The 26,427-nt window shown below is 44.1% G+C and overlaps 1 protein-coding gene across 1 annotated transcript in view; it reads left to right on the top strand.

Moving 5' to 3' along the window:
- Nucleotides 1–26,427, top strand: part of AJAP1 (adherens junctions associated protein 1) — a 584,929-nt gene that overhangs the window by 448,950 nt on the left and 109,552 nt on the right. The window contains exon 3 of the mRNA XM_078640955.1: nt 20,080–20,167. Within this exon, the coding sequence (XP_078497081.1) occupies nt 20,080–20,167 (88 nt within the window). The remainder of the gene's footprint in view (nt 1–20,079; nt 20,168–26,427) is intronic.

Here is a 26,427-nt window from a genome sequence, read left to right as displayed (position 1 = left end):
AACACTGTTAGCAATACTGATATAATTATTATGACTAATACCACCCTTTCTAAACCGGATTACCATACTTGCATTCCTTTTAAAGAAGAGTAGTACCTGCACTTTTTAGGAAGGCCAATATGACTTATTGAAATAGTACAGTCTTTCTTTAGAAGGGGTGTCATACATGCATTGGGCAGTACCAACAGTGTTCGGTGGGGCTAGACACGGAGTTACTTACTTGCTGTCAGATCTTTCAACATACATCCCATTTATAATTTGCACAGGAACAAAGGTTTGCCAATTGTAAAGTGAAATATCTGGTATTGATTTTGGTGCTGATAGCTGTTAAATAATTGTAACAATACTTATAGTCTTGTTAGCATTGACGTTCCACATGTACAAATATCTAACTGCGTTTCATGGTGTAGGCTTCATGTCCCCATGTTAGTGTCTCAGTGTCATGCAAAGATTAGGAAGATACCCCTATACTTATTAAAAGGGAAGGGGGTTTGTAACCAACAGAAAATATCTAAAACCCTGTGGTGACGTGGATGAAGTTATCTGGTGAAACTCAGAGAGGGTGCTCCAATGCTGCACTTATCCAGGTATCAATAACTGAAATTAACACATGTATACATTATATCAACAACTCAGAATATTAGGGCAAGTGTCACTAATTACTAGACAAATAATCCAAAATTAAAACAAAGTTGATATTTATTTAATTCCTCCCTTCGGGTTACATTCTAAATATCACTTATGCAGTTAAAAACATAGAGTATAATCATCACAGTTATTACACAAAATGCAGGAAATTAAAAAAGGAGGAGTGTCTCAGTGTCAGCATCACGTTGTCATTGTTTGTCAGTGTTAGACTCCTGGACCCATTGTTCATGTGTTTCGATTCTATCCATTTACAGATTCTTATTGATAGTGCCTCATTGTAATCACCCCCGTGACGTGTCTGCGTGTATCATTCTGTTCATTTTACCTTGTGCTTGACCTTAGAAGCATTCCATTGTCAGTGTCCCTATGCCGATGTCACTAAGGCATTAACACTGTGACAGAGCCCTGTTCTCATTTAAATGTCAGTGTTTCCAATGTAAAAGTCAAAATATCAGTGCCCACTGTTAGTGGCTCCATGTGCCTCACCTAGTCAGTGTCTCAAAGTTGATATATTAATGGGCAGAGGTAGTATCCAAGTGTCACTTTCCCTGGTCATTGGCTCCTTCTCGGAATCACATTGGGAATCTCCCTGTGTCAGTGTTCCTGTGTGAGTGTGCATGTCAGCAATTCTGTTTCTTTGTCACAGAGTAATTTCATCAGTGTTAGCGTTCAAGTATCACAGTCAATATTTGAGCACTCAAGTATGTGACCCAATGTCAAAGTCAGTGTCATTAGCCCTGTGTCACGTTTCCGTGTGCCTGCATCCTGGCGTTCATAGAGTAAAGGTTAATTTGTCCTTTTGCTTTTGATAATGTCCTTGTGTGTTTCAATATTCAAATTTTATGATTAGAGTGTTAGTGTCCAAGTGACCCACTGTCGTTTTCAGCCTCTCAGCTTCTAATAGTTCATGGGAGCACTCCATTCTCTCTAAGTCAGTGTTCATATGTCAGTGTTCTTGGTCCAGGATCCCCTTGTGTCTCAATGTCATTGTCTACGTTTCAATGTCCTTATGCGAATAGCACAGGCAATATCCCAGTTTAGGGTCCATGCCACAGTATCGCTGCCTCCCTCTCAAAATGTCAGGTACCAAGGTTTGCATGTATAGACTGTCGAGTGAGTGGCTTCCAGATTGTCTAAGTAAATATTGACTCCTCTTTGTAGCCATTGTGCTGTCCTGCACAGAATAATATAGACGAGGGGGCAATGTCTCCTTTAGAGGGTCACAGCCTTGCAGAAAAACACGCAAAAGATGTAGAGAGCATTGGTTATTACATCAATGCCCCAACCTCTTCCTGACATCGGGAAGGACAAAACTACCAAGCATAACAACAAATCCATGGTAGGATGACAATTCAAGGAATTATCTAACTGTTGAGAAAAGGATGATATCAAAGAGCATTGAAAATAACAATCAGAAAACAGCTCAAAAGAAAAGAAAATCCAACATGTCAAGGAAAATATCAGGGACAAAATTAATAACATGTGGGCCTTGAGTTCAGCGAAAAGGAAGGGAATGAGATGTGTTTCAACCACTACTTTTTATATGCTTGAAAATGCAATTGACTTCCCAGGAAGAAACTATGCCACAGTCTGGAGTGGCAAATTCCAAGAACTTTCAATTGATTGACCACTTGCTTGGGAAGGGCATCTTATAGGGCCAAGCCCTGCCATTTTTATTGGAACTGATGGCTCCTGCTATACACTAAAGTGGTTGTCCAGGTTTAACATTCTGTGCACTATGCCATCTCCTGGACTTCCTCCCCATGAGCAACCTGCTAGAAACCCTGTGGAAAGACTGGAACGGTGCTCGTGGTAAGTGAGCTCCATGACAACTAATGGAAGCATTGCAGTAATGCACCAACATCAGACGCGCAAAAGACGTCTTTCCTTCTAAGTCTGTATGTTCTTGTGTAAGCTTTTAATGCAGTTGTATGACAGAGGCACACGTGGCTGAACCAGTGCATACCTCTACCACCCAGCCCCCACAACAAAGGTTTCTAAACAACGCATTCCTTTACAACACATGCCTTTACCACCCATGCCTATACCACACAATTTCTTGGTAAAAGCATGATTGGGAAAGGGATGTGTGTTGAAGTTCACACCCCAGCCCCTCTGCCCTGAGTCCCAAAATCTTGGGAACTGTGCTATAACCCAATCCCACGAGACCTAAAAACGACCTCACCCCTAAAACATCAAACTGTCCCGACTCCTCCTGCCCTGAGCCCTGCAAACGTTCTGCCTGCTCTGAAAACTGTGCTTTACCCCTTGCTCTGAGGCCTAAATCTCTGCCCTCTACCCTAAGACCTACCACAAATCTCTGCCCTGAGCCCTAAAAAAATGCTTGCTGCCATGAAAACTACCCCTCCCTCCTTCCCTGAGCCCTAAAACCCCACCCCTACCTTAAAACCTACCTCAACCAAAGTCCCTCTCCCCTGAGCCCTAAAACTGACCCCTCCCTTAAAACCCCCCAACCCAAATTACCTCGCCGCGTTCCTCTCCATTGTGCAGGTCCTCCCTTCCGGTTCCTCTCCCCACCCACTTAGTAAACTAGAATGTCGACTGCCTTAACCATGCCTGTGCATGGTTCAGCATATGCGTGGTTAAGGCAAGAGTTGTTTAGCTTACACTGAAATGGAACGCATGCTTGAAGCCACTTTGTAAAGGCACAAACGTTATGGTATACAATTTTCACTGCCCCTTCCATTTTCCCCGTACACACTCAGGCTAACAGTGTTGACACACTGTTTAGTTTTACAGGGTTTATATCACTCTGCGACTGCCTCAAACAAATGATTGTGCACTGACGTGGAAGTCTGGGAAATGCGATGGCTGGAACAGCTCTGAGTTTTGATTGAAGAGAGTGTAATTAGTGACAGATATAAGCAGATCTGGACTGAGAGGTTCCCCTGGAAGGTAAACAAATTGAAAACGCGGTGAAAGAATGTTTATTTTAAAAAATTGATGGTTTAAATTAAAAGGAACAGCTTGCAAAACATTTACAGACTATAAATGGATGCGTAAATCACTGTGCAGCATTGCCCAATGATCAATTATCCTTGCTGCCATGGCTGATGGGAAGAAAGTTTTGGGAAACTTAAAGTCAGCATAGACTGGCTGCTCCTCCGTCGCCCCCTGCCCCTGGTGGCTATGGCGCATTCACTTGCAACTCTGTCTAGAAGTTGGGCCCAACAGCTGCGTAAAAGAGAAGCATCTTGATCTGCAGATCATGAGTATCCTGACACAGACAGTTAAGTCTTTCGTCATTTCAAGGTCAATAATTTGAATGTAAATACATTTTATGTTAGCAAGACAATTATCTTCTGCGTTTAAAATTACAGAAATGTGGTATGAAGCACTATATATGAACAACTCATTATTAATGTGACACATTTCATATTTTTAAGGTCATTTAAGGTTATTCCTGTATCCACCCAGATTGATGTGCGGTACATGTGACCTCCAATCCACTCGAGAAGCCCCTAACCCTGTTCCTCCTCACCCACGCCAACCCCAGTTGTCCTGGAAGAATGCTGCCAGTCAAAGAATTTAATAGACCTAATTGTGAGTGCCGTAAACTGGTGGGGGGTTTCTAAACAGCAAAACACACAAGATGATGGACGGAATGTTACACATTGGCAAAACATTCACCCCCAGTCACAGTTCCGGGTTTAATCCATCGTTATTTTGCTCACCACGCCACCCCAGTTCAGACATGGCCATATGCAAATCAGTCTTGACACTGTGTCTCATGGGAAGAGTCCAGCCTGAACTGCAAAGCCATATCTTCCCTGGACCGGAATCAAGCATCCTAGGACCGGTTTCTGGCTATCAGCTGTCATCAGCCAGGATAGCTTGAGTCCAGTGGCGTAGTGAGCACGGGACCCACGTCTGGGCATACCCTTCCCACATAGGGCGAACAGCAAAACACACAAGATGATGGACGGAATGTTGCACATTGGCAAAACATGCACCCCTAGTCACAGATCTGGGTTTATTTAATCCATCGTTATTTTGCTCACCACACCACCCCAGTTCAGACATGGTCATGTTTGAGGATTTCCTTTGAATTAATTCACGGAAGCCGGTTGTCTCCGTTGATGGAACCCCCTTCACAACGAGTGGCCTCGCCTTTACAGCAAGAACAAGCAGCATTCCGAGGAGGAGTATTGTGGCGAGGCCCCCTGCAGCTGACAGAGTATCCACAAGGATAGCACCGGTGAGCGTGATCAGCGGGTCGGTGAGACCGGCAGTGAACGAAATGCCGGAGCACAGTGGTCAAATATCCAGCTACTTGCAGGTGAGGAGGCAGCGGCATCTTTCAGGCAACAGCGCACGCAGCGGCCAAGTGCCGACAAGTACATTCCAAAATCCTTTCTATTACACCGTCAATTGCTAGTCGAACAATGTCAGCAAGTCTTGACGAAGAGATGGAGGCGGCAGCAGCAATATTGTATGGAAATCTGCCTCGGGGCGAATCAAATAAGCAAACGCCCACAATTGCCACCAGTCCATCAAACCAGGACGTAAAACAATTATTGAAAATGCTGGAGAAGAAATCTAGATCCGAAGTCATGAAATGGTGGGAACATAAGTCTCTGACCAAGTATGAGGAAGCTGGGAGGGTACCAAGGGGCCTGCGAATATTACTTGCCCCCAGCTTTGTGGACCCCAACCCCGCCATGCTTAGAGAGTGGGGTGAGAGTAACCTCACTGCATCCATGAATTTAATTAAAATCCTGATCAGGTACGCGATACTTGACAGAGGAACCCTGCTTGAAGAAATAAAAAAAAATCAACGAAGAATTGGATAAATATATGGATGCTGACACTAAAGCACTCATTGATAAAAGTCGCAAAGAAATCGGAGACAGATTAAAAAAACATGAGGAAAAAATAAATTTGCGCAAAATAAATAAATTTGCACGGTATCTCAACGATTATGAGACAGGCCGTATTTATATTTCATCGCGGAAATTCGATCAAGCGAGAAAACAACGACAGGTAAACATCAAAGCAAAAGGAGTGCAACATTCGATTTTAAGCAATGAGCCAGGGCCTTCAGTCCTTTCTGATCCGGACTCTATTTCTTTATTAAGCTCAGGTCGCTCATTGGGGTCAGTTGGAAGTTTAGTCCAACACAATGAAACACATGCGGTCCTGGACTTAGGCGAGAAAATCGATTTTTTAGTCGAGGAGGGCCTCAAAACTCTCCGACCCAGAACGCATAACAATGGTGCCAGAAGCGGCGTAACGCAAGGCGCAAAGCAAGGAGGAAACGCGCCAAATCCGCCGCAAAACAGAAAAAAGCCTTGGTACAACAAGAAAAACAAAAAGCAGTAACCATTGCCAGTACCATCACCAATCTATCCAACCTGACATTAACGACCGCTGAGCAACAAATACTGTCTTTGGGTTTAAACTACTGCCCAGAAAGCTCATTCATCTATACCACCACAAGAGCGGACGTGGTTCTTTTTATCAGGAAATTAAAACTCAAAAAATTCTTCGCCATTGAATCCAATCCCAAAGATACTAACAGCAGGGACCAGGATGAAACTGCGAGAGATGCTCCCTTGGCAGCAGCCAGTGATGCCAGAACTTTATTAACTTTATGTGATTTGGGAACAGGATCTCCCATCTCCAGCAGCAATCAATCAAATGACTTACCAGATACCCAAAACCAACTTCGTGCTATTAACGTTGCACAAAAAGGAGCCGGGGAAAGTCCCTTTAAAGTGAAGAGCAAGTTTGTCCCCGTCATGCCAAAAGACGCGGTAGACATTTTTCATGAGTGTGTGGTGGAAGATTTAAAAACACTCAACAGGCGTATACAAAGACAGAAATATGCCACCAAAAAAAACTTTCGATCCGTTCAATATGACCAATTAATGGACAAACTCAGCAAAAATCAAGACATAGTAATCAATTCGTCTGACAAAGGAGGCAACATCGTCCTTTGGCAAAAGCAGGAATATATGACAGAAGCAATGAGACAATTGGGCGATAGCAACTGCTATGTCAGAAGCAGCGGCTTGGAATATAAACGGGCCCGAGACACTTTGAAACGAATGCTAATGTCATACAAGCGGGATAATTTGATCTCGTCTGAGGAGTGTGCATTCTTGCATGTAGAAAACCCTGTGATGCCGCACCTATATTTGATTCCAAAGGTGCACAAAATGAGACATCCCACCCCCGGCAGACCCATCATCTCTGCAATAAGGAGCATGGGCGAGAATGTCTCCTGCTATATTGATTACTTCTTGCAAAGTCATGTCCAAGGTCTTGCCAGCTACATCAAAGACACCGGTGATTTTCTGTCCAAACTTGGCACAATACAATGGCAGACCAACTGGTGTATAATAACACTAGATATCTAATCATTGTATACCTGTATCAAACACTGTAAGGGTATTGAAGCCATTAGACACTACTTGGGACACAAATCTTGTGAATACTATGGCCACAATCGAACACTGCGTGACCTAGTGATGTGGTGCCTTAATAACAACTTTTTTATGTACGGCAAGGATGTCTGGAAACAAATCAGGGGTGTGGCGATGGGATCCTGCTTCTCCCCCAGCTATGCGTGTTTACACGTAGGCTGGTGGGAGGAGCGGGATCTCATCGCAACACCGGGTTTCAGCAATGTCAAACATTGGATGCGATTCATCGATGACATTTTCTGTATATGGGAGGGTGATATCTCCAGCGCACACCAGTTTGTCAAAGCTCTCAACACCAATAACAGTAATTTATTTTTTACATCCAATGTAAGCAGACAATCAGCCCAATTTCTAGATGTCCAAATCGATATTGAAGGAGTCAACATCATGACATCATTATATCGCAAACCCACGGCCGGCAATAGTATATTGCACGCCAGCAGTGGACACCCCCGACATATAATCGAAAGTATACCTCTGGGGGAACTTTTGCGCTTGAAAAGAATCTGCAGTAGTACTGAAACATTTGATGAGGGAGCAACCTTGATGTTGAAGCGTCTGAGGGCCAGGGGCTACAGTGAGTCAACTCTTTCCAAAGCAATAATTAAAACTAAGGAAAGATCAGGAGAATCTCTCCTCATGCCCAAGCCTGCTGAAGCCGAGAGTGTGACCAATCCCCTAGGCTGGTCATCACGTTCAGTCAGCAACAACGCCAGATCAAATAAATCATTAATAGGCACTGGTCCATTCTCAAAACAGACGGTGTATTGTGCTCGAGAGTTCCAGACAGACCAATCATCACCTTCGGAAGAGCCTTTAGCATGCATAGCAAACTGGTGAAGCCGAGTCCAGAGCTGGTCACTGGCAGTGACTGGCTCAACAGGAAAGGCTTTAATAAATGCAGTTCTTGCCATGCGTGCAAGTTTGGGCAAAACACCACGCACTATGTCAGTCCCTTTTCTGGCACAAAAATTGCAATCAAGGGCAATTTCAGCTGCCGTACGGAGTTTGCCGTGTATGTCCTGACGTGCACCTGCGGCTTGTGCTATTTGGGAAGCACGAGATCGCAGGTGCATGTGAGGATACTGCAGCATCTCCGGGCAGTTGTAAATCACGACTCAGCCTACCCCGTGGCACGGCATTTTAATTTAATGCAGGACAGGGACCTGTCGTGCTTGAGTTATTATGTCATAGATGCAGTGCCCTTAAAAAGAAAGGGTGGAGATAGGGACAAAATGTTGAGAAAGTTAGAAACTCAGTATATCATCGCGTTGGACAGCAAACAGCCTTATGGGCTGAATGCGACTGAAGATCTCCACAACTTTCTGTAAATATCCCTTTATTTGTCAACTTGTAGTTCACAGTTCGTTTATATCAACTTTTATAAGTCCTGGTCCACCTGATATCTATTTTAGAGCCAAATTGTCAACCTGTGCCTATTACTAACAACCCATAAAGCAACACATAGGTACACATGGAGGGTGTATTATGAAACTAACACACCAGATCAAGTACTGTATGTGTCAATGGATTCCTATCTCTCTTTTTGTAAACTTTGTACATAGTTCATAAAATATATACTTTGCATCAGCTTTTATTTATTCACAGCGTTTTCCCCCTTTTTTCTTCTCACTCATTAGTATGCACATGTACAGAAAAGCCCATATACTTTGGTTTTTAAGTATATAAACTGTAAATAGGTCTTAGTATTTATGATGTATATAATTCATGAATTTTGAATTTTTAATAAATATTTAGGACATGAGCTTGTGGGTATCAGGGTGGTATGTCACCACACTTATATTAAATGTCACATGATTTGAGCGGTCCAGGGCTGGAACAATTTTAATCTGATTGTTACTCCATATCAACCAGCACTAGTCACTTTATATACCGAACGGTATATGCATTTATGCAGCAAAGATAAAGCACTAGTCACTTTATTAGCCTTTTGGGTATCTGCATTCATGCAGTTATGATAATTGTTGAGGATGTCAATGAGATTTGTGCAATCTTTTAAATGGGAATAATTTTTTAATGTAATTTCATTCATTATAAAATTACAAGACGGATTGTAGTTTTGAAAACAAGATTGATTTGTTTCATAACTTGCATTGGTTTCAGGCAAAAAGTCCTTTTTTAACTGAACACAACGTGAAATATCGTCTGTTTTTGTATTCCATTTGCAATTTGTACCTTTTCAATGCCCATGGTCAAAGGTCATGTGATGCACGTTAGGAGGTGTGGCCCATAGCAGGTGTCAGGGAATTATAGCATTTAAAAATAACAGGCTGACCGATTAACCGGTGTGTGATCAAGAGTACACGTTACTCGAAACGCGTCGCCAGAAAGGTTACAAATAAAAACGAAACATCTTGCCTGAAGCCGTGGGGTCTGTCTCCTTCTTTCGCCACGCCGTGCGGTGTGGAGGTTTGAGGATTTCCTTTGAATATATATATATATATATATATATATATAATCCAAAGAAACGATCCCGAACCTCCAACCAGTGGCGAACAGAGACCAGTGAATCCCAAAGTTAAGGCAAGATGTTTTATTTCAAGCACCAATCTTCAAAAGCATACAGCGGACTGACGCGTTTCGGGCAGATGCCCTTGATCACATATATATGCAGTCTCTGCAGCTTCCCCGAATCTTCAGGTGTGCAAGATGAACTATCGTGGAGGTGGAGCCAGATGCGACCCAATCGGTGTGCGGCAGGACATTGTTTTAATCTTCTTTCGCCCACACCCCTTTCATCAAACTCCAGGCGCTGACGAGGCTACATAGCCGAAATGCATCCGCCGTATTTGAGTTTGGACTTCATTAAAGCGGTTCCTGACGTCCCCTAACTGGCCTCTGCTTCTTTCTTTCGGGGAGGAGATTCCTGCATATATATATATATATAAAGATCCAACTTTCCACAATGTGCCTCCTGCACAGAAAAGTTTGCGGACAACCAAAATCAGCACTCGAGGCAAGAGATGTAAAGTTTGCTCTTTTAATCCATAAGGTGGGTAACAAATGTCATCAGACGCGTTTCGGGCACGTCCGTGCCCTTGCTCACTGATATATATATATATATCCTACTGGCGGTCGCCAGTAGATAGTTATAGTTAGGACCTATTATCCATAGGAAAAGCGTTTTTTTGATTTGCCAATATCTTTGGCGCCGTTTGACAAATCTTCCCAACATTTTCTAAACTAATGACCAGGTCATGTCTGCTCCTGTCCTGAAAGTTTGGAGGTGATTCCTCAAGTGGGGGTTGAAAAAAAGGGGGGTCCCAAACGATTTCCTCCATGTTAATTTCAATAGGAATTTTTGGAACAGGCTAAGGAGCAGCTCTACGAAATTACACCAAATTTGGCAAAAAGGTAGCTCCTGATTCAGAAAGCAACCTTTTTTTAAATGGTGTAAATCCATTCAGTAGTACCTGAGAAATTCAATATATTAAAAATATTCATATCTGAGCACAGAGAAAGATTTGTAAACCTTCTCAAGCACGAGCTTGATTCTGGTTGGTTCGGTTGGTAACCGAGTGACATTAAATCAGTAGAAAAAATTAGAAAAAACAAGAAAAGGGGGCAGAGTAGAAACACTCTGCCCCCATGCCTGCTCATGGGTTCCCACAAGGATCCACAGGGCCAAATAAAGCATTAAAAAAAAAAACAGCCAAATTTGTGCTGAGAAAATCAAAATCAAAATGAAGTGCGGACTCCCGTACTTTGATTTTAATATGCCCCATGGGTGGGCCAGGTCCCGGGGCAGTGAGTAAATATATAGCGGGCCTGGGGGGGCCCGCATCCCCGGGGACCGCTACCTCTTCATGGCTTGTAAAGAAATGTGTGGGGGGCTTTTGCCCCCCGCCCCCCTCACACTGCCCCAGGACCACCACCTCCCCAGGGCATTGTTGAATATATGCGGGAGGCCTCATGCCCCCCAAGCCCCAGGGAGTGCCAACTTCCCGGGGAACCCATTATTTAAATGCTGGGGTCCATTGCGGACTCCTGGCCCCGGGGACCACCACCTCCCCTGGGCTTAGCATACGTTGGAAGGGGGTCACCCAGCCCCCCTCCCTCAGCCCTCCTTGGCCCTGGGGACCGCCACCTCCAAGGGGCAGGCTCCTGCAATGTCACGGGGTGCCCACCCCCGGACATTGCAATTTGCTATGACAGGGAGGGGTAGCAAACACTGCTTTGCTTCATTGAAGCGAGAGCAAAAAACCTGCTCTTGCTTCAACGAAGCAAAGCAGAATTTCTTTTGAGCAAGGGGAGCTACATGTTAGCAGCTCCCCTTACCCAAAAGCAAGGCTGGCAGGAGGCGGGGAGCTGGCCGGGACCGTAGGGGCATTGGGGCTCCCTCCAAGGTCCCAATCACAGAGGGGGGGTTCCCGCATCCCCAGGGACTGCTACCTCCCCAGGGCTTGTAAAAAAATGTGTGGGGGGATCCTGGCCCCCACACTGCCCCAGGACTGCTACCTCCCCGGGGCATTGTTGATTATAAGTGGGAGGCCTTGTTGCCCCCAACAAGCCCCAGGGACTGCCCCCTTCGCAAGGCACTCATTATTTAAATGCAGGGGTCTATTGCGGACCCCTGGCCCCGGGGATCACCACCTCCCAGGGGCTTAACATATGTTGAAAGTGGGGGAAACACAGCCCCCCTCCTTGGCCCTGGGGACCGCCACCTCCTAGGCCGGCTACTGCAATGTCCCAGGGTGCCCACCCCCGGACATTGCCATTTGCTATGACAGGGAGAGGTAGCAAACACTGCTTTGCTTTGGTGAAGTGAGAGCAGGAAACCTGCTCTCGCTGCAATGAAGCAAAGCAGAATTGCTTTTGAGCAAGAGGAGCTGCATGTTAGCAGCTCCCCTTACCCAAAAGCAATGCCCGCAGGAGGGAGGGAGCCGGAAAGAATCGTGAGTGTAATGGGGCTCCCCCCAAGGTCCCCATCACAGAGGCCAGGCCCCGGGGGTGATTCTGGGGCCAGAACTGGGCCCCCTTCCGAATAAAATTAAAAAAAGAGGCAATGCCCCAGGCACTGGGGTCCCTGGGACAGATAAAGGCCTCAGGAGGGGGCCGTGCCTCCATTAATAATGTAAAAAGATGAATATGTGGCCATGCCCTGGGGGATCGGGATCCCGGGGCAGAAATTGGCTTTGCGAGGGGGCCACGCAGCCCTCCTCCCGAACATTAAACAAAATATAAAAGAGGCAATGCCCCAGGTGATAGGGTCTCTGGGGCAGATAAAGGCCTTAGGAATGGGGAGCCGCGCATCCCCCTCCATTCAAATTTTAAAAATATGTATACGTGGCAATGCCAAGGCGGATGGGGTCCCCGGGGCCAAAATTGGCCTTGGGAGGGGGGCCCCTTCCCATTTTTCTTGTTGTTTTTTTTTAAGTGGCAGGCCCTGGGAGATGGTGGGGCGACGAGGTCCTCTTGTGTGCTGAGGATCTCAGGACTAAAGTGTACTTCATCCCCCAAACAGCAGTGTTTGCAGAGTGGTGTAAAAAAGGGGCGTGGCCTCGTACCACTCTCAGCAATCCAGCTGTGTGGGACTTACCGGAGGTACCTGGTGGGTTAGTTAGCCCCTAGGGACCCTCAGGATTCAAGGGGACTTAATCCCCCAACCCAGAACGTGCCAGGAGGCACATTTGCAGAGTGATGGAGAAAGGGGATGTGGCCTGTGTCCACCTTTCTGCAATCCCACTATCTGGGACATACTGGAGGATTCAGGTAGGCTAGTTGGCCTCTAACGACCCCCAGCAACAAAGGAGACTTTAATCCCCATCCAAGAGCATGCAAGGAAGCACGTTTGCAGAGTGGTGGGGAAAGGGGGCGTGACCTGATATGAGAACATGGCAATCCTGCTGTGTGGGACTTACTGGAGGTTGGGGGCAACTACTCCTCTTGTTACCTCCATTAAGTCCCACACAGTGGGATTCCTAAAACGTCTTCAGAGGCCATGCCCCTTTTCTCCACCACTCTGCAAACGCACCTCCTGGCAGACTATGGAATGGGAGATGAAGTCGAATTTACTCCTGAGGGACTTTGGGGATAAGAAGCCCTCCTGGTACCTCCTGTAGGTCCTACACAGCAAACTTCCTGAGCGCTGGTCGTTGGCCCACCACCCTTCCTCCACCACCCTGCAAACGCGACTACTAGTTAAAGAAGTGTTTGCAATGTAATGGGTTTCGCATTTGCGAAAGTTAGAGCTATTGGCGTTGTAAATGTACATTTTTTTAATAATATTTTTGGGAGTGGCCAGAAAGAGGCTAGAGAGGAACAGAAACAGGCAGGAAAGGCACAGAAAGAGGGGCCCAGGGTACAGAAAGAGGCAAAAGAGGTACAGAAAGAGACTAGAGGGGTGCAGAAAGAGGCAAGAGGGGTGCAGAAAGAAGCAAATGAGGTGTAGAAAGTAGCAACAGCGGTGTATAAAGACGCAAGAGAGGTGCAGAAACAAGCAAGAGAAGTGCAGAAAGAGGCACTAGAATTGCGAAAATAAGCAATAGAGGTGTGGAAAGAAGCAAGAAAAGTACAGAAAGAGGCAAGTGAGGTGCAGAAAGAGGCAAGAGAGGTACAGAGAATGGCAAGAGAACAGCAGAAAGAGGCAAGAGGGATGCAAAAAAGGGAAGAGGGGTGCAGAAAGAAGCAAGAGGTGCAGAAAGAAGCAAGACTAGCATTTTCGAAACCATACACACCAATACCAGTTACTACATACTCACTGACTTATTCCTAGGTCTACACACACATCCACTCATTCACCCATATAGTCACTCATACATGCAGTCACTCATCAATACAGCACTATCATATGCAATCATACACCTATACATACACTCACACACCACCACTCCTCCATAGAGTTACTCACACCTAATCAGTCATGCGAAGAATCAATCACACTCCCATTTACTCACGCATACAGTTATACACACACCACCTCACTTATCCATACAGATACTAACACATACCTACTCTCTTATACAATCACTGATACAAGCACATACTCATCCATACAGCCACTCCCACAATTACTCACTCTCACATTTAGTCATTTATATACTCCAACACTCACATATACTGCCTTTTAAATATGTAGTCACTCACACATGTGCCACTGAGAAATCCATTCACTAACCAATACAGCCATACACACACTCACCCACCCATATAGCCCTTCACAGATGCACTCTTGAGCCCCTACACCCAGTGAATCACCCACTCACACATCTGTGCCCAGAGTCACATACCCCCCACCCACTCACACAGACACTCAGGCACCCATACAGATACTCAGACAACCAATCCGTAACCCATATAGACACTCATGTAGCTACTCACCAACCCATGCAGCCGCATACACACCAACTGACAGACTGATACAGACATTCACATAGATTAGTCACTAACCCATGTAAGATATACACTGCGGTTGCTATGCTGATAGGCTTCAGTACACAGACTGTTCACAGACTTATTTTGATTATGGGGTGCACAGGCCTGGTATGAAAGCAGAGTGACTTTCCTGCATTTATGGTCAGACTGGCCTAAATGGCAGGTTGGCAGTGCCAGAAGGGCTGGTCTGACATGCCAGTGTATGGGCCATTTCGTGGCTGTTTTAGGGCCTGTTTTATGTTCTGGTGGGTTAGTTTATTTTGTCAATTTCCCTGTTACGAAAAACATTGCCTGCAGCACACAGAAATGCATGCAGTCTGCCATACAATGCAAATAATCTATACAGCATGTCTTTACAAGTTGGGGGGGTGGAACGCACAGAGTATTCTGCGGAGTTACAGAAAAGCTCCACAAGATGCCGCTGAGCTATGTGAGCGGTAAGAATACACGTTGCACTTATTTTTATTGCAGGGAGCTTGCTCTGCATTGCAAAATTAACACGAATGGCACAATGCGGCGCATCAGAGGACGCTGCTTCTTGGTTGCCGTTCGAGTAGATTTTGTCCTGGAGTGTTAGCTTTCTCATTGAGAGCAGCAGCTTTCTCACCATGACTGATCATGACTGCATGCGATCGCCTGCGTTATGAAAAATCTCATCACGTGCAACCATAACCCCGAAAATCACTCTAGGGAATACCAATTGTCACTCGCACATGCCAACTTATTGTTGGTGGGTCATGCATGAGAAAAATCTGCCACACAGCAGTTGGCGGAGTTTTGTCAGAACTCCATGTTACAAGCAAAACGCAGAGAGGGCAAAAATCCATGAACTCCGCTGGTGAAGAGGAATTTATGGCCCACCCCTATTTACAAGTAAGAAAGTGGAACGATTTTTAAAATTGGGGCATTTTTAGCGCTCCTATTTGCTGATCTGGGCAGCAAATATTTGGGCTCCCTTGCCTAATTTCTTTTCCAGTCCGACAATGCCTGCCTTGCCTATTGCCAAGGAAGTTTGGAGGTATGGCCTTGTTTAGCTGGCCTTGGCTCTGACCTCCCCTTCTCTATTTCCCAGTGGATCTGGTGCCCTCCCCCCACACATTAACACTTGAACTCCAGGCATCAGATGCCCAAAATACATTGGCATACTCTCTCACAGGTGCAGCAATGCTTCTCATTGATACTCTGCCCATGACAACATCGTCTGGAACGGAATATTCTGGGAATTTCAAGGAATCCTAGCTGAGGACACTCCATTGAGGATGGGTGGGATGGGGATAGTATTGTTTACTATACACTGTTGCCCATAAATAACTTATTGATAGAATTTACAAATTTGTTGAAACCGAGGCTTGTTCTACTAGTGTTTAACCTCTGAATCAATCATACCTATTAGACTTCTGTAAAAGCACTTTGTTACATATCTGTTCATAATACTAATACCGAAAGATACAATAAAAACTATAATACCCAAAATTCACATTGCATTGTATAGTATGATGTCATGACCAGCGTTTGACCTGTACAAACTCCCCATCCCAAAACATTGTTTGCAGACATTAGCCTTATTCTTTCTTTCTAACGAATGAAAACTTATGTGACTTCGTCATCAGTTAGATTGTGGCAAAACTATGTACTTCAACATTTTGATGGTAAAAACATTGCAGTAAGGGGGTCCCTGTTGCACAACCCACGCCCCTCTTTTTACTGCACAGTTTATTTTTCGGGCCGGCTCCCACCACAATTGTGGAGTTCACAAACGTACTTCTTCAGCACATCTCCCTTGGTTGAGGTAGGCAGCCCTGTTTTGCATGAGCAGTCTCCTTTGGGCTCTAGAAGGGTAGATGAAACGGTCAGGCAGAGTCATACTTTAATGACACAGGAGGACGCGATGAATGGAGAGGAACGGCACAGAACCGACAAAAAGCGAACACGGACAAGCAATCTATTCTCAGTAACTCGGTATTATTAGACAAGGGGTAGAGAGCGCGCCTTTCCTTGCTGCACGACCTTTCGCTCGTTTTGATGTATGCTCGCGGTGCCACAGACACGGCTACACTCCGTTTTTTGTTGGTACGCGTTGTCCCACCCGCAATCAGCCTCAGGCTATTATTACCAGAGTACTTTGTCAGTAAATATATTGGCAAATTAAGCGTGTCAGGTATGACCTTGCAATCTTACTGCTCAACTGTCAGGGATCGTACATCTAGGCCTTCGATATACCCAGGAGTTGGAATATTTCACGCCAGAGCTGTCCGAGCAGATCCTACGAATATGCCATGTCTCGCTGTCTTTTTAATGAAGCACGGTGACCTTTTCGGGCCGCCGTCGTTTCCTTTACCGATGACATGGTTTTCACGGCTCGTTAGCCTAATTCACAGAGGCCCGGGCATAACCAGAGGGCAAGGGTTTAAAGATTTCAATGACATTGGATGGGGCAGAGAACTTTCATGGCCCGAAAAGTATGGATCAAAAAACGAACAAACATACTTACAGCCATTTGACGACTAACCTATATGATGCTATTTTAAGCAGGGTGAAGTAATTTTAGAAATGATGAAGGACACTACCGTGAGTAGGCGGTGGGTCGGTCGGGGCTTAGAACCTACTCTACATGCAGTCATCTGGAAGCAGGAAGAATATGATAATTCGCTTCACTTTGTATAAGGGTCACTTTTGCAAATGAGGCTGTTTATTAGTCACTGAAACAATTCCATTTTTCATTAAAAAATATGTATCCACATGGTCGATTCTATTTGTGAATTTTGAAGTCAATGTTTTTCTGCTTGGTTGACTTTCATCGGCTCTATTGTATTCCAAGGAAGTTTCAGTAGTTCAGTTCAAGACAGAATTGTATATTTAAGCAAAAGTGATGTTTTGGGTGTTTTCATGCATGCAATATTACACTGCCCACTGTTATAACATATAAGAAAAAAACATAAGAAAGTCTTATTTTTATTTTAATTAACTCTTTTTTTTTACTTTCTATCCCCGCAAAGAAAATAGTATTGAGTGATGTACGTTTTTAAAGCATTCTTGCACAGGATTATATGAGATGCAGAGTTGAGTTGTATAATATGTCCTTGTGTTAGTTTTATTTACATAATAAATGATGTTTGAAAGCTAAAGAAGCTTCACAATTAAGATTCTGAAGTGAAGTGAGAGCTAAAGTAATGTGTGCTTTGAAGGTGAGATTGGATGGATGACCTTCTAATCTGTTGTCGGTAAGAACAGGAGGTGGTCTTGTGCTGCTGTGATTGGAGGAAGAACATAGTTTAGGATATTTCGGATCTGTAGTGTAAAACATCTGCCTCTGAGAAACTCCTTGCATTAGGAAGAATGAGAGGAGCATGTCCTACTCCTTTGCAGATCATAGTTGCATGGTCGGAATATGTTTTATAATCTATATTTTAAGGTAAATTATGTGGAGACCTTTGTCTATAATTCATTTGACCTTGAATATGATATGAGGCTCCAAATTTAGGGGCTGATTAGGATGCCTTAGGAAATGGCTCCGACCCTCGGCTGGAGGCATTCCTACCAGATCGTAATCAGCAGTTTGATTTAATTTCCTACCAACCCATTTGGATGAGTCGGTCGGAAATTAATCCAAACTGGATTTCCGAATGGCTTCTTACGGGCTCGTAGAGCCCATCTGCCATTTGGAAAGCCTACTGTAATCCCAAGGGTGTCTCTTTCCGAAAGAGGGATTACAATGTCAGATTCTGACAGCCTTTCTGTGCCGGCCTTTCCCGCGCAGAAAGGCTTTTGGAAGTCGACTTTGAGGGCCCCCTTGGGTGCAAGGCCTCAGATGGCAGCCAAGGGGGCTGTTGATTCCTGCACCCAGTGGCAGGCACCTTGAGGTGTGGGGATGAGCTGCACCTATCCTCGTTATAATGAGAGCGTGCATTCCGGTTGGAATGCATGCTTCCATTGTATTGAATAGGACTGTGACCGAACAGTGTTCAGTCGCATCCTATTTGCTGGGTTGGGACCCCCAACAGGAGGTCGGTCGGTCCCAGTACCCAATCGATGTCAAATCGGATTATGGTTTAAACGACTGGAATATTTGTGCTGGGTGAGACAATATTTTAATATAAAAATGTGGAAATGCCAATACAAGGCATTTGAGTACTCCAGCTTAGACAGGATAATATGTGTGGAGGATTTAAGGATTGGAATTGAAGAAAGGTGGGATATTAGTTTGAATGGTGTCGAGCAGGAGAACCTCATTGTTTTCACTGTTATGGGTATGTTTGTAATCACTCATCCAGAAATGTGTGACATTTAGAAAACTGAAATTTCGTATACATCCGTCTGCTACATTCAGTGGTGCCATGCACAACAAAACTGAAAAAAAAGAAACTTCAACCTTTTTTGTGTTGGAAAATATCTTTGCAAATAAGACTGGGAAACGTATGGGTCTGCATTGCAATGTCAAAAACGGCAGCCAAATTCCTCAACCAACTCACCCTTAAGGACAAGTGCTAATGACTAAATTAATTCCATAGTAAATCATTTAGAAATTAAGGCCAGTGTGATAGAAGGTGCAGAGGTCCAGGAATTGAATGGGAAATGTAGCTGTGAGGATTCCAGTTGATTGAAAGAGTGTCCTTAAAGCTTGCTGTTTTTCAGCTATCTGAATGGTCACCCTTCCAACTAATCATAATATGGCCTGTATAAGAGCCTTTCTGATTGTACATTTAGAACAGTAATGTTTTGAACGCCCGGTGACTTATGGGTGGGCTGCTAATATCAATGTGGTCTGTTGACCAATACATGAGAGCTTGCATTGATGTTGGAACTAAAAGTGTATCTTGCAAAAAAGGTAGATTCCTCTCATGATAATCTCCTGCTAAATGATGACTGGACAAAAGAGAAACAAGTTTCCAAACTTAAAACTGGTAGAACATGCTATTCTTAAAATGTCCTTCAATATTGACATAGTATGATGGAACACTAAGAAGATACACACTCAAGATTGCTTTCTGAAATTGAATAGTATTATAATGCAAAAAATGCACTGAAAGCCATCACCAATAACTTCAAAATGGGACGAGATGACTGACATACGTTTAATTTATTATATTGCACACAAATAATCACCTGAACAAACTATGTCACATAAGAAAAAAATTAGTTGCCATATTTATTTCATTATTGTACAGTATTTGAAAACAGATTGCGAAAGCAAACTATAACGAAACATGCAATGAATGGGGTTACTTACACATTATTTTGTAATAAAAGCAATTCAAACGTTGGTAAGCGGTGCATTTAGGACATTAATGTCCACTGCCAAGCGCATTCAATGCTCTGACTTTTCGGCCAAGTAGAACGGCTTGGCAAGGCAGGGCACAGCACATTTTCTAAGGCAGAAATTCTGAATGCAGCAATCGGTTTGCAGTTAAGAAGCGAAGCTGATTGCATAAATAATTGCTGCCGGCCCATTATCAGCTAAACACATAATTTGCACTGAGGCTTGGTTTCAGAGCCTTTCTCAGGCTCAACTCTTGCTGTCATCATGTCTTTGCTTGATTGTGATTTATTGCATCTCATTAACAGAGTGATTTCTTTTCTGTTTTGACAGGTCTGGCAGTTCATCAGATTATTACCATCACCGTTTCGCTCATTATGGTCATCGCTGCTCTGATAACAACACTGGTTTTAAAGAATTGGTAAGGAAATTTAACATGACAATAATGTACGCCCTCTTGAGTTGAAGCGAGCTCCTATCTCCAGAGATAACTGTTTAATGGATGAGACTTCTATTAGTGAAAGGCGAAACCAAGAATCTCAAAGCCCGGTCCTCATTATTTAAAACGCTCCGCACATTTGTCGGTGCGGATTTTACTTGGGTAGGTAATACCCAGATCCAAAAGCAGACTTCTAAATAGGGCTGGGTGGAATTTGTGTTGTCGCACTACACAAAGCTTTGTAAAATGGTAATAAATCTAAAGTTCAGCGAACACGCGTAATTGCTTGTCCTGCCCGTTCGCGATGCTTTTTTCCTGTTCGCGAACGCTGTTTGCGTGCTCGGGGAGAAATATCTTGCGAACACACATTTTGAAAGCTCAACCAAGCAAAAAATACTGTGAAGCACCGATCATGGAATTTTTGGCAATTTCGCATTCTCCGCGGAACGCAAAATTACCGAAATTCCACAAATTCTGAGAGCGGAACGGCGTTTACCGCCCAAGCCTACTTTTAAACTTGGCCCTCTATGCAGGGTCAGTCCCATACGATCTGCCTTCTTTCCAACTGTTTTGCTAAATTTGTTTTTTGTTGACTTTAGAACTCCCTGCACTTTATCATTGCTAACCAGCTTGTGCTTTCTCCTTTAATAAAAATGGTAAAGCTTGCTTACACCTAATTGGCACATGTAAGTTACTAGTAAAGTGGTACTGCATGTACCCAGGGCCTCTAAATTAATTGCTACTAGTGGGTCTATTGCCACCAACTTAAGTACCCTTTAAACAGTCTCAGACCTGCCCTTTCAGCCTGTGTGTGCAGATTTAAACTGCCATTTCGACTGGCAAAATAAACCTTTTGTATGGCGTAGAAAGATATCCATCCTGGAACCTATCAAGGTCCCTAAGCATTAAAGGGGAGTGGGGAAGGTGGGAAAACAACCAATGACTAACAATAAGGAGGGGGGTTCTGAAACTCACAGAGCGCCCAAAAGAGTCTACACTTGACTGCACTGGATCGTTCAGTTGTGTCCCGTAGTTGAGAAATGAGAAAGGGGGAAGACCCTTTTGTTATTATACCCCTCACTCACTCTAATTGTGCCATGCTTCATCATTGGGCTCACACTGGCTCCAAAATGCCAGGGAGGGCTTGACTATGTTTCAGGGAGTACTTATGAAGATATTTTGGTATGGGGGCGTAACAGTAAGATGAAATTCCTCCCTCCCTCCTAAAGTATCCTTTATTAGTGGAGTGGGAGGGAAGGGATACAAAGACTCAGCAGGTGAGGTCCGCAAAGGTCGGTCCGGGGGCGACTGAGTGTGAAACCTGAGGTTTCTGCCTGCCGCGTCCCGGACCCGTGATTCAGCCCCCAGCGAGCCGCCACGATTGAATCAGGCGCCGCCCTGACTGGGTAGGACCACTTTAATCTATCCTACTTGTGAAATCCCATACTGTGTCCAGGTTTCACACTCACATTCGCCCCCGGACCGACCTTTGCGGACCTCACTTGCTGAGTTTATGATTGATTGCTCCCACAGCACACCTATGAATTGACAGCCCGGTCCTGAAGACGACCCCGAGTAACGAGGGTCGAAACGTCGTCGACACCACAGCGCAATTGTTGGGCGCAATTCCTCTGTTCCGAATGAAAATGTCAAATAATGATTACTAATGTAGATATTTGTTACCTGTATATATTGCCATCATTGTTCACCTTGCGCCATTCACGCTGTTCACCCTGCTCACTTGCGTCGTCACTTTTCACTTGTATATATCACTTCACACCAAGTGCCCTCGGGTTGTCACAAGATTCCTTCTGTACAGTGCTGCCTTAACTGTATGCCCTTGTGCAATCTCGTTTGATGTAATTTTGGCGATTAACAGCCTTCAAACAACTGCATTGAGTCTCCTTGTTTCTTGCTTATGTAATGCAGTTTGCATGCATGTTTAATTGTCTATCCAAGTGATACCTGTTGGAAAATTGTTTCTCTTTATGCAAACCTCAGGAAAAGCACCTGGAGGTCATGACTCACTCCAGCAGAAGCCATCAACAAATCTGGGGTAGGTCCAGTTGGAACTGGTCAGATTTCTATCCTTGTGCATAGCCTGTTTTACAGTACTTGGAATGCTCCAGTGGGATAAGACTGCAGGGTGTACCCAAACAGGCCTCCAAGAGGCCTGATACCCTGTCTGCAATATCCTGATAAAATGGATTTGCTGCTGCAGAACATCTCTGACTGGTAGCAACCAGAATCTGTGGTCCAGAGGCAACACACCATTGTCGTATATTGACTTGGCAATTTTGTCCCAGTACTCAAGAGTTCTTTGGAGTGAAAAGGGTTGTAAGTTCCAGATTTTTCAGGATGTTAGGAGGAGTGCACTTTGACACAGCCAAGGGCCCCGGACTTCAGGAAAAACACCTGGAGGTCATGACTCACACCATCAGAAACCACCAAGAAGTCTGGGGTAGCTCCAGTTTAAACTGGTCAGCTAGGCTCTAACGAAAGGGGCTTCTAAGAGCTTGTTGTGCCTCTGTTTTTTAACAGGACATCAGCCAGCTGGCCATTGAAATCCACCCTTTGTCCTGTGTTCTAGTTGGGGTAGGTCCATCCCTTCAGGTCTCTTCACATGTCTCGTAAGAAGGTAAAATCCGTCTTCAGTTTCCCACAGGTGCAGCAGTGCTTTGAAGAAGGTACCCAGGTGTGACACATTCATGCCTGGCACTAACTTGTAGTTGGGGAAGACTCCTCATCCTTCCCTGAACAATAGGGCAGAAGTTTCCAGGGGGCAACCCTTCCTACTTTTGAAAAAGGTTCTTTGTGTCCTACTTCAAACAATCCCACAGTGCACTTCTCTGTACAAATCCAAGATTTTGAAATCCTTCTCCCTTGTTCAAAACCATCCAGTTTGCCCATCCCAAAGGTGTGGCAACCATCCTCTGTTGTCTCTTCAAAGCAGTTCTGGAGGCAGATGCTCTCCCACTGGGATTAGTGCCTGCCTAATTGGGGAACAAAAAGAACCTTGCCCAGGCATCAGCTAACATTTGCCTGTGACAGGGTTGGATTCTTTGATTTTAATCAAGTTCCTAGGCATAGCCCAGATGGCCGTCCTGCCACAGGAACAGAAGCACCTCCCCAAACCCAGGCCATTTTCCTGCTATAAGTTACGTCTTTGTCTTTATATCTCATTAAGGGCGCTATTCAGCTGCCACATGACAGGTGGAGCTCATGGAAATGGGCCTCCGTTCACTTTAGGCTGGGAAAAGTTAATGTTCTAAAGGAACCTTTTCTTTAATAGCTATGAAAAATTAATTTAGACCACTACAATAGATTCTGAATAACTTTAAAAAATAGCCTTTGAATTATATTTCTAGCTGTTGCATAACTGAAATAAGCATTATTAGATGTACTAAAGGAACCCAGTTTTTGCCAATAGAACAGACAGCCATGCTACAACAAAAGTAGCTTTAGGGGCTTCATCACTGTATGGATATGTGTAACATAACATTTCTACATGTCCTACTTTTAAATACCATACAGCCTGCCTTATGGCTTATAAGGCCCACATAGGAGTGACTTATTCATACTTAAACTAAACGTTTACTCTGTCAAAAGGGTTTATTTTGACAGCTTGTATTGCAGTTAAAATTACCACAACCAGAATACAATGGTAGGCCTGCAATCATGTTTGCACTGTCACTGTGATGGGGGGACAAGGGGTACTTCTGTCCACTGGTGACATTTAACTTAAAGCACATAGGTACACTTTATTCCATATACTACTCATTTATAGGCAAGTTAAATATGCCAAATAGGAAAACAACACATTTCAACATACTTTAGAGGAGATGCACATGCACCTTGGCATAATTAGCAGATCCCCTGAGCACAGAATCAAAAAAGCAGTAGCATCAGCCAACAAAAAACGAGGGAAAACCTGCAAAAAAGAGACATTTTCCTACACTTCACCATGGCATCACAATCATATGATGCTCAACAGTGGCCTAATCCATTACAAACAATAAATATTTTACATTTTCCCCATCTTAATTTAATTTCAAATTAAAACAGCAGGGGCATGTTTAAGCTAGTCTGAGAAGAGAAAAACCATGCATGGGAAGAAAGACATAATTTATACAAAACTCAGTCAGAGAATAAATTGGTCATTCTATTTGCAAAACCCCAGTTAAGGTCTCAAGCAGGCAGTGGAATTGAAGTGACTGAAAACTTTCAATTACACAGGGTAGTGCTTCTCTTGATGGAAGCAGTAACAGACGCTTTCATTAATTGACCTTCGTGAATGTTGAATGTCTGGTAATTGATTTTCGTCAAACCTCACTTACATTCCCGCAGATCAGTTAAATAATCTGTATAATTTGAGCCAGCTTTGACACCGAAAGTGATAAAAAGGCAAAGTTTTGTCAAAGCATTAGGATTTCCTAGAGCATTAGGCGTTCAAAAAAATTTAACCAACACGAATGCCCTACACTTAAAATGCATAGGGTAAATTAAGAGAATGCAGGACAGGATGTGATAGAAGAAAAAATAATTTTAAATTAGGCAAAATTTAATGAAAAATAATGAGAAAGATTCTTTAAAGTACAATGAGGATCGGAACAGCGTCTGACCTTTTTAGAACAGCTTACCACTTGAGAGACAGTCATGATTTCAAACTGGAGAATATGGGGGTTTCCACTGCATGGCCTAAGTAGGTAACAATTATGCTACAACTTGCTGATTTATGCTGCTAAGAAGGCCAACCCTTGAAATTTTGTGAGGGTACTGAAACAACACAGGGTCTTCCCACAGACCTATTGTAAGCCTTGCAGGCTACAAGGGTGCATAACCATCTATGTAGCATACGTGTGGCAACTGCACACACTCTGTTGGACCAGGCTCTTTCTGCAGGGTCATCCCCAAACCTTCTCCCTTCACTACTCCAGTTTTTGCTTAATTTGTTTTTGTTTTCTTGGGACTCTGTGCATTTTATCACTGCTAACCAGTGCTAACATTTTTGCACTCTCTCCCGAAATCATGGGAGAATTGGCTTGCACCCAATTGGCATATTTAATTTACTTTTATGTCCCCAGTAAAGTGGCATTGCCTGGGGCTTGGGCCTGCAAATTAAATGCTACCACTGATTGTGCCCCCCACTTAAGTGGCAATTTAAACATGTCTCAGGCCTTCCTTAACAGCCTGTGTGTGCAGTTTTAAACTGCCACTTCGACCTGGCAAAATAAACTTTTTGCCACGCTCAACCTTGCTTTTGAATGCATATAAGTCAACCCCAAGGGTAGTCACTGGACAGCCAAGAGGGCAGGTTCCCATGAATTTAGAGTAAGTAGAGCATGTACGCTTAAGTTCTACATGTCCTGGTGGTGAAAAACTAATACATTCAATTCTTCACTATTGAAAGGCCTACCTCTCCCAAAGGATACCATTAGAGTTACCTTATTACATTTTGTAGGTATAATTTCCAAATGGGAACAGGTAACCAGTTCATATTTGGTGTCTCTGGAATGTTGATTAAAATTTTACTTATGGCGAAGTTGTATTTTAAGATGCAATTTTGAAAATGCAACTTTTAGAAAAAAGGCATTTTCTTGCCCTAGCCATTTGGCACCTGCAGCCCGTATCTGGGTCACAAAACAGGAGGCAGTTGACAGTTGGGCTTTATGTATTCTTCCTACACAGCCACACACAATGGGGAGCTTAGGTGTGACTGGACGGACCATTACCTAAAGAATGGGAGGGAAGAGCTGGACCCATTTACACTTACACTTGACTAGGCTGTGTCTTCGCTCCCCACAAAGGGCTGGATGCCTACTGTAGTTAGTCTGGAGCCAGGACCAGAAAACAGGGTACCTGTGAAATTCAAAGGCATGACTCTAGAATCTTCTCCTCACTCCAAAAGCACAACTGTGTATAAATACTGGACCTCAAACATCGCCTCTTCAGTACACTTCTGGATGTGTGCATACTATGCTAGTAAGAAGGACAACGCTGCTCGGCTGACCTGCTGCTTGCTGCGCTTTTGATTGGGTGAGAAAAGAAATGGACCTGCAACTCCATTTTCAAATGAAGGGCTACCAAAGTGACTTTGAGAGCTAGTCTCATGGCCTCTTGATCGCAGCCTCAGACACATAAAAGGCTCCCCAACATCCTTAACCAGTCCCTGGCCCCAGCTGGTCCAGCACCTCCCAGATATATGCAGTTTATCTGTGCTTTTTGGCTCTATTTTGCACTGA

This window comes from Lissotriton helveticus, chromosome 5_1 (genome assembly GCF_964261635.1).
Source record: "Lissotriton helveticus chromosome 5_1, aLisHel1.1, whole genome shotgun sequence".
In the NCBI taxonomy this organism is placed as follows: domain Eukaryota; kingdom Metazoa; phylum Chordata; class Amphibia; order Caudata; family Salamandridae; genus Lissotriton; species Lissotriton helveticus.
The sequence above is the reverse complement of the archived record's forward strand: the minus strand, read 5'-3'. Positions and strand labels throughout refer to the sequence as shown.